This window comes from Phoenix dactylifera, unplaced genomic scaffold (assembly GCF_009389715.1).
Source record: "Phoenix dactylifera cultivar Barhee BC4 unplaced genomic scaffold, palm_55x_up_171113_PBpolish2nd_filt_p 000026F, whole genome shotgun sequence".
Classification (NCBI taxonomy): domain Eukaryota; kingdom Viridiplantae; phylum Streptophyta; class Magnoliopsida; order Arecales; family Arecaceae; genus Phoenix; species Phoenix dactylifera.
In genome coordinates, this window is record NW_024067667.1 from 2,816,717 (window position 1) to 2,824,489 (window position 7,773).

General features: G+C 54.7%; 1 protein-coding gene across 1 annotated transcript; it reads right to left on the reverse strand.

The window, feature by feature from the left end:
* Positions 1–5,097: 5,097 nt before the first annotated feature.
* LOC120104577 lies at positions 5,098–6,560 on the reverse strand. The gene is made up of 3 exons (XM_039115918.1): positions 5,953–6,560; positions 5,545–5,880; positions 5,098–5,364 (listed from the first exon to the last, which is right to left on the reverse strand). Exons 1-3 carry the CDS (start codon positions 6,373–6,375, stop codon positions 5,098–5,100), a joined length of 1,026 nt encoding a protein of 341 aa, XP_038971846.1. The 5' UTR covers positions 6,376–6,560.
* Between the last annotated feature and the right edge of the window lie 1,213 nt (positions 6,561–7,773).

The following is a 7,773-nucleotide window of genomic DNA, read 5'->3' on the forward strand; positions in this document are numbered from 1 at the left end:
CCGGCTTCATCCGGGAGATATCCTACCCGGAATGGCTCGCCAATGTGGTCCTCGTCAAAAAAGCTAGCGGAAAGTGGCGTATGTGCGTGGACTACACCGACCTGAATAAAGCCTGCCCGAAGGACAGCTTTCCACTTTCCAGCATAGACCAGCTCGTGGACTCCACCTCGGGTCACGAGCTGCTGGCATTCATGGACGCCTTTTCCGGATATAACCAGATCCGCATGGCGCCAGAAGACGAGGAAAAGACAGCCTTCATCACCGACGGGGGAACCTACTGCTACAAAGTGATGCCATTCGGTCTAAAAAATGCCGGGGCGACTTATCAAAGGCTGGTCAGCCGGATCTTCAAAGACCAAATAGGCCGAAACATGGAGGTCTACGTGGATGACATGCTGGTGAAAAGCAAGGCGGCGCAAGACCACATAGCCGACCTCAATGAAGCATTCTCCACACTCCGAAAGTACCAGATGAAGCTCAACCCAGCTAAATGTGCATTCGGGGTCACCTCCGGCAAATTCCTCGGCTTCATCATTACACAACGAGGAATCGAGGCCAATCCAGAGAAGATCCGAGCCCTCCAAAGAATGACGCCTCCCAGGACGATCAAGGAGGTACAGCGGCTCACGGGCCGAGTAGCAGCCCTCGGGAGGTTTATCTCCCGCTCGGCCGAGTGCTGCCTTCCATTCTTTGTAGCCCTCAAGAAGCCGAAGAACTTTTTGTGGTCGGACGAGTGCCAGCAATCTTTTGAAGAGCTCAAGCACCTGCTGGCTTCCCCTCCCCTACTCACGAAGCCTCAACAGGGTGAGCTCCTCTACTTGTATTTAGCTGTCTCCCCTGTAGCAGTAAGCTCGGTCCTGGTCCGAGAGGAGGGGAAACTTCAGAAACCGGTGTATTACACCAGCCGGGTCTTAAGGGATGCTGAGACCCGATACTCCAAGCTTGAGAAGACCGCCTATGCTTTGGTCATCTCAGCTCGGAGGCTCCGACCCTACTTCCAAGCTCACACAGTGGCTGTGCTGACTGACCAGCCGATCAAGCAGATCCTGCAAAGATCGGATCGTGCGGGTCGGATCACTAAATGGGCCATTGAGCTCGGAGAATTCGACATTGAGTACCGGCCCAGACAGGCGATCAAAGCACAAGCACTCGCAGACTTTATGGCCGAGTGCACTATACCAGATGAGGTCAAGCCTGAACCTGAGCCACCGCTGGAGCAGACCCCGAGTTTTACATGGGCTCTACATGTCGATGGCTCTTCAAACTCGGGGGGTAGTGGAGCAGGATTTATTCTCACCAGCCCGGAGGGGGTGGTCGCCAAGCAGGCCCTGCGCCTCGAGTTTCCTGCTTCCAATAATATGGCGGAGTATGAAGCGCTCGTCGCCGGGCTTAAGCTAGCCAAAGAGCTAGGAGTGAAGGACTTGAAGGCCTTCAGTGATTCTCAGCTCGTCGTCAACCAAATTGTGGGCGACTTCGAAGCTAGAGACCCGACCATGCAGAAGTATCTCCAGAAGGTACGGGATCTCGCCTCGACCTTGGACTCTTTCCACATTCAACATATTGCCAGGTCGGAGAATCTCAGGGCCGACCAGCTATCAAAGCTGGCGTCCTCTCGCATGAGCGAGCTTCCCAAAGGGGCAGTCCTGGAATATCTCCAAAAGCCCAGCACGGACGAGACCGAGCAGACCCTCTGCACCGAGCTCGAGCCAAGCTGGATGGATGGACTCATCAGCTATCTGCAAGACGAAACTCTCCCTGCTGATGTACGAGAGACTCGCCGAATCAAGCGCCTCGCCACCCGATACATACTATACGAGGGAAAGCTCTATCGGAAATCCTTCACCTCTCCCCTTCTCAGATGCCTTCGCCCAACGGAAGCTAATTATGCCCTGCGCGAAGTCCACGAAGGAATTTGTGGAAACCATCTGGGAGGACGAGCCTTGGCCCATAAAATTCTGCGCCAAGGGTATTATTGGCCGACACTCTAGAAGGATGCTATGGATTTCGTCAAGAGATGCGACCGGTGCCAAAGGAACGCCAACGTTCAACGCCGGCCCTCGGCTCTTTTGACTTCTATCAGCTCCCCTTGGCCTTTTGCCCAGTGGGGAATTGACATCCTCGGGCCATTTCCTCTGGCCACCGGGCAAAGGAAGTTCCTGGTCGTCTCCATCGACTACTTCACTAAGTGGGTGGAAGCTGAGCCCCTCGCCCGGATAACCGAGCAGAAGATGCGGGATTTCGTTTGGAAGTCCATCATTTGCAGATTCGGGCTTCCTCGCATCCTTATCTCTGACAACGGTCGCCAGTTCGACAACATCCATTTCAGAGAGTTCTGCTCCGAGCTTGGCATTGACCACCGCTTCACCTCGGTCGCGCATCCTCAGACAAACGGAGAAACCGAGGTAACAAATCGTACTATTTTGCATGGTCTCAAAACCAGGCTCGACAAATCCAAAGGACAATGGGTCGAAGACCTATACAATGTCCTGTGGGCTTACCGGACTACGTTCCGCGTCCCCACCGGCGAGACTCCCTTCAACCTGACATATGGGACGGAGGCCGTCATTCCACTAGAGATTGGGCTCCCCTCTCCAAGAGTCGAGCACCACGATGCTAGCTCCAACTCTTCGCAGCTCAGAGGCAACCTCGACTTGATCGAGGAAACAAGAGAGGTCGCCCGAGTGCGTATGGCGAGGTACCAACAAAAGACAGCTCAGTACTACAACGCCAAGGTCAAAGTCAAATCTTTCAGACCAGGGGACCTTGTCCTAAGAAGAGCTGAAACCTCCCGACCAACTGAGCGAGGGAAGCTGGTCCCGAATTGGGAAGGACCATACCGAGTCACACGCATTCGCCGACCCGGAGCTTATCAATTGGAGTCTCTAGATGGGACTCCCATTCTGCGGAGCTGGAGCTCTGAAAATCTCCGCGTGTACCACCAGTAGAACCCTAAGGGGTCCCTCATTATTCAACCATTAAATTTCATCTTATGAATTTCACTCTATAAATTTCATTTCACGGTAAACTGATGGATTACGAACTTATTCCGAGCTCACCAATTTTCTTGATTATCTCATGGCATCAGGTTTATTCTTCCCTAACCACGGTTGGGATGCCCTGATACCTCGGGATGATGGAGTACCTGCGTGGACTCCCTGAAGATGTCCATGAGTTTATGGTGCGCTCTCCATGGACGAGCTCGGCTCGTACTCCATCGACTATTGGGTAGCGGTCCTCTGACCGGACGAGCTCGGCTCGTGCTCCATCGATTATTGAGTAGCGGTCCTCTCTGACCGGACGAGCTCGGCTCGTGCTCCATCGATTATTGAGTAGCGGTCCTCTCTGACCGGACGAGCTCGGCTCGTGCTCCATCGATTATTGAGTAGCGGTCCTCTGACCGGACGAGCTCGGCTCGTGCTCCATCGATTATTGAGTAGCGGTCCTCTCTGACCGGACGAGCTCAGCTCGTGCTCCATCGATTATTGAGTAGCGGTCCTCTCTGACCGGACGAGCTCGGCTCGTGCTCCATCGATTATTGAGTTGCGGTCCTCTCTGACCGGACGAGCTCGGCTCGTGCTCCATCGACTATTGAGTAGCGGTCCTCTGACCGGACGAGCTCGGCTCGTGCTCCATCGACTATTGAGTAGCGGTCCTCTGACCGGACGAGCTCGGCTCGTGCTCCATCGACTATTGAGTAGCGGTCCTCTGACCGGACGAGCTCGGCTCGTGCTCCTACCCCGACCTCGGCCGAGATGCCCCGGTTCATCGGGATGCCCCGATACGTTGGGATGTTGTCTTTATTGGCCAAGCGAGCTCGGCTCATTCTTTACCGGCTTCAGCCAACGAGCTCGGCCCGCTATTCCATTTTTGGATTTCTCTGCCGACGTCCTCGAAGAACGGAGTCCGAGCAGAGAAGCGTCTTCAGTCGCCTCGGCGCAAGGACGCATACGGTACAAGGTACCCATTTATTTAATATTTTTTACATTATCTATTCTGCTTCTGGATTTCTCTGCCGACGTCCTCGAAGAACGGAGTCCGAGCAGAGAAGCGTCTTCAATCGCCTCGGCGCAAGGACGCATACGGTACAAGGTACCCATTCTGCTTCTGGATTTCTCTGCCGACGTCCTCGAAGAACGGAGTCCGAGCAGAGAAGCGTCTTCAGTCGCCTCGGCGCAAGGACGCATACGGTACAAGGTACCCATTCTGCTTCTGGATTTCTCTGCCGACATCCTCGAAGAACGGAGTCCGAGCAGAGAAGTGTCCTCAGTCGCCTTGGCGCAAGGACGCATACGGTACAAGGTACCCATTCTGCTTCTGGATTTCTCTGCCGACGTCCTCGAAGAACGGAGTCCGAGCAGAGAAGCGTCTTCAGTCGCCTCGGCGCAAGGACGTATACGGTACAAGGTACCCATTTATTTAATGTTTTTTACATTATCTATTCTGCTTCTGGATTTCTCTGCCGACGTCCTCGAAGAACGGAGTCCGAGCAGAGAAGTGTCCTCAGTCGCCTCGGCGCATGGACGCATACGATACAAGGTACCCATTTATTTAATGTTTTTTACATTATCTATTCTGCTTCTGGATTTCTCTGCCGACGTCCTCGAAGAACGGAGTCCGAGCAGAGAAGTGTCCTCAGTCGCCTCGGCGCATGGACGCATACGGTACAAGGTACCCATTTATTTAATGTTTTTTACATTATCTATTCTGCTTCTGGATTTCTCTGCCAACGTCCTCGAAGAACGGAGTCCGAGCAGAGAAGTGTCCTCAGTCGCCTCGGCGCATGGACGCATACGGTACAAGATACCCATTTATTTAATATTTTTTACATTATCTATGCGTTGCTATACCATTGGTCGAAGAACCGAGCAATGGAGCTCGGCAAGCCAAAACTTAAGCTCAGGCCCTAGAGCCCATATCCTCGGAACCCAAAATAGATCCGAGCAGAGAAACTTGAGCTACAATAGACAAGTTTCCACACATGAATATTCATTTCAAAAAGCCCGGAGGCCTAGTACAAGAGCTCGGACCTGGCCTTAACAAAGTATAGAGGCCGCTCCGGCTTACAAAAAGGAAAAAGAAGATAGGAAAAAGGGAAAACTACACCAAGGGCTCAGGCCCGGCGACTTCAGGAACAGCTGGCTCTACTGCGGCCGAGGCCCCCACGGTGGCTTTAGGAGCTGCCTCGGTGACCTCGAGAACGATCTCGCCTTCTTCAGCTTGACCCTCCTGGTCGGTCCCGCCAGAGGTTGGAACCTCTACCTCCGCCTCCGCTTCTGGGTTTTCGACCCTAGCGCCTGGTTGAAGCAGGCTAAGGTCGAAATCTGGGAGAAGTCGCCGCAACTGATTGCGGAAGTCCTTGAAGCCCTGGATGAGACCATTGACGCCTTCCTCTTCCATCAAGTTGCGAAACTCTTCCGATTCACGGAAGAGCTTGACGGCGTCCTGGGACTGCTCCCGGGCCTCCTTCTCCCGAGCCTCATGGTAGGCGGCCTTCCGCTCCAAAATCTTTATTTCTTTTTCGCGATCCGCGAGCAGAGATTGCACGTCAAGTAGATGGATCTCGAGATCTCGGACCTTTATTCGAGCCTCCCCCACCTCCTGCTCGCGTATAGCGAGCGACGATTCGGCCTCCGTCCGGCGGGCCTCCGCGGCGCGCACTTCGGACCTAGTCAAAGAGTGCGCGCCCTTCTCCTCTTCAAGTTCGGCGAACAGAGTCCGAACCTCGTCTTCGGCCGCCCCTAGCTTCGCTTGAAGCACTTTCTGCTCGGCCTCAGACGCGAGGAACTTTGTTTCGGCCTCCTCGCGCCCCCTTTGATGCCTTCGGGCCCGGTCCCGATAGTCCTGGATGATGTGAATCATCGTCTCGGTCTCGTGGAGGCGCTGCAAGAGGGACATGTAAGAAACAGTTTTAAGCCGAAACACAAATTTGCACAGAGATAAAAGCTGACTTACTCGGATGGAAGAGCAAATAGCGGAGTCCATGAACTCGCCGTAGTTCATGGACCGAATTTTGGCCTGGTCGGCCGGGAGCAGCGCGACCCGAAGAACTTCGCGCGCCACTTGTGCATTATCGAGGGCCGAGTCGCCCTCGAAAACAGCCCATCCAGGAGCGTAAGGCACCCGCTCCTGAGGACCCGAAGAACCCGCCAGACCGGCCTCAGCTGGCCTGGGTGCGGCCGACCCCGTTGCTTCTTGGCTATTCCCCGGCTCAGAGCTGGGGAATTGGGGTCGAGTAGACGGCTGACCGGACCGCTGCGTGGTAGAGGTAGGGCGTGCGAGCGCCAGATCTGTTGAGGTCCTCCCTCCCTGGTCGGAATTTGGAGCTTCCCGCCGACCAGGGACTTGCGAAATCGGCACCGGACACGGAGGTGCCATCGTGGCTCCGCCAGAGCCCACGCCCTCTCCCCGACCAGCCTCAGGGCGCACGGGGCGAGAAGCGCGCGCCTCAACGGTTGTGGTCGTCGAGGTCTTCGCCGAGGTCTTTGCTTTCTTCCTCGGCTCGGTCGGTTCTCCTGAGAGTTCGGCCGCCCTCTTCTGGAAGCGGGCGTAAAGGACTTCGCTCTTGGTCACCATTTTTGCGATGTCTGCAAAGATGAGCAAAATTAGAACATTAGAACAATAAGGAAATAAGAAGTTGCTGTAACTATCCTTACCCTGAGGACGTGCCGAGCTCAAGCCCACGTTCACCAGGGCGTCCTCGCCAATGAGGCCGTTCAGCAAAATCCCGTCCCCAAGGCTGCGGATGGTATCGAAGATCTCCTGCTCACGCGGAGAAAGCTGGGGGAGCCTGTTGATGGATTTAAGTTGGGCCGGCCTCCACCTGGGGTCAAACCCCCAGGACCGTTCAGAACCCAGGAAGAAGAATTTCTCCTTCCAACCATGAATGGATGAGGGGGCACCATGAAAAAGTGGACGACCCACCCGGAGGGCGATGTAGAGCCACTCCCCGTCTCCCGAGTTCGACTTAAAAATAAAAAGTCGCCGGAAGACGTTGACAGAGGTAGGAATCCCCTGTAGTAAACACAGTGATAGGAAACCCATCACTGTCCTCCAAGCGTTTGGAGTGAGTTGCGCCGGGACCAACTGGCATACCGCCAGCAACTCATTCACAAAGCTGTGAAGAGGAAATCGGAGGCCGGCCCAGAGTGACTCCGAGTGCACTCCGATCCGGCCTACCGGAGGATCGGTTACCCGATCCCTTCGCCTGGCGGGTTCCAAATGGAACCCGTGAAGAGGGAAAAACCACTCTTCGGTCATCTCGACCTCCAGGACACTCATGGTGGATACTACTTCGCTAGGCAAAGAACCCATTACAAGAGAGGGAAATCGAAAAGAAGGGGGACCTGGGAAAGATGCCGGAGAAAAGGGACTTCGGTCTGAGGAAGACTGGGAGAATAGGAAGCTGGAAGCAGAAGGCAATAGAAAGAGGACAGGGGGCCGGGGGAGAGTTTATATAGACCTCCCCAACGGCCCGGATCAGCGAAGAAAGCGCTGCGTCCTGGTTAGATGATAACACGTGTCGGCCTAAAAGACAGAACGACGCATTTAATTAGGGCTAGCGCTTCGAATGTCGAAGCGCCCCATCGGATCGTGCGGAAAGGCATCCGCAATCGAAGATCGTGCGGCCCCATCATGAGCCCACGACGCGAGGACGCTTCGCAAAAGGTGTCCCAATAATGAGGTTCTCCGGGAAAGAAGAGACGCCGCCTATTAAAGGCACCTCGAAGCGTTCGATAACTCAAAACGCACAGTAAATCAAAATTTTCGGAATTC

Excerpts from the sequence above, each read along its gene's own strand:
- LOC120104577 (XM_039115918.1), bottom strand. The coding sequence starts at position 6,375 with ATGGCACCTCCGTGTCCGGTGCCGATTTCGCAAGTCCCTGGTCGGCGG. Across the intron at positions 5,881-5,952 it reads CTATTTGCTCTTCCATCCGA|CGCCTCCACGAGACCGAGAC; the intron begins GTAAGTCAGCTT and ends TCCCTCTTGCAG. Across the intron at positions 5,365-5,544 it reads TCGAGATCCATCTACTTGAC|GGCTTCAAGGACTTCCGCAA; the intron begins GTGCAATCTCTG and ends GGTCTCATCCAG.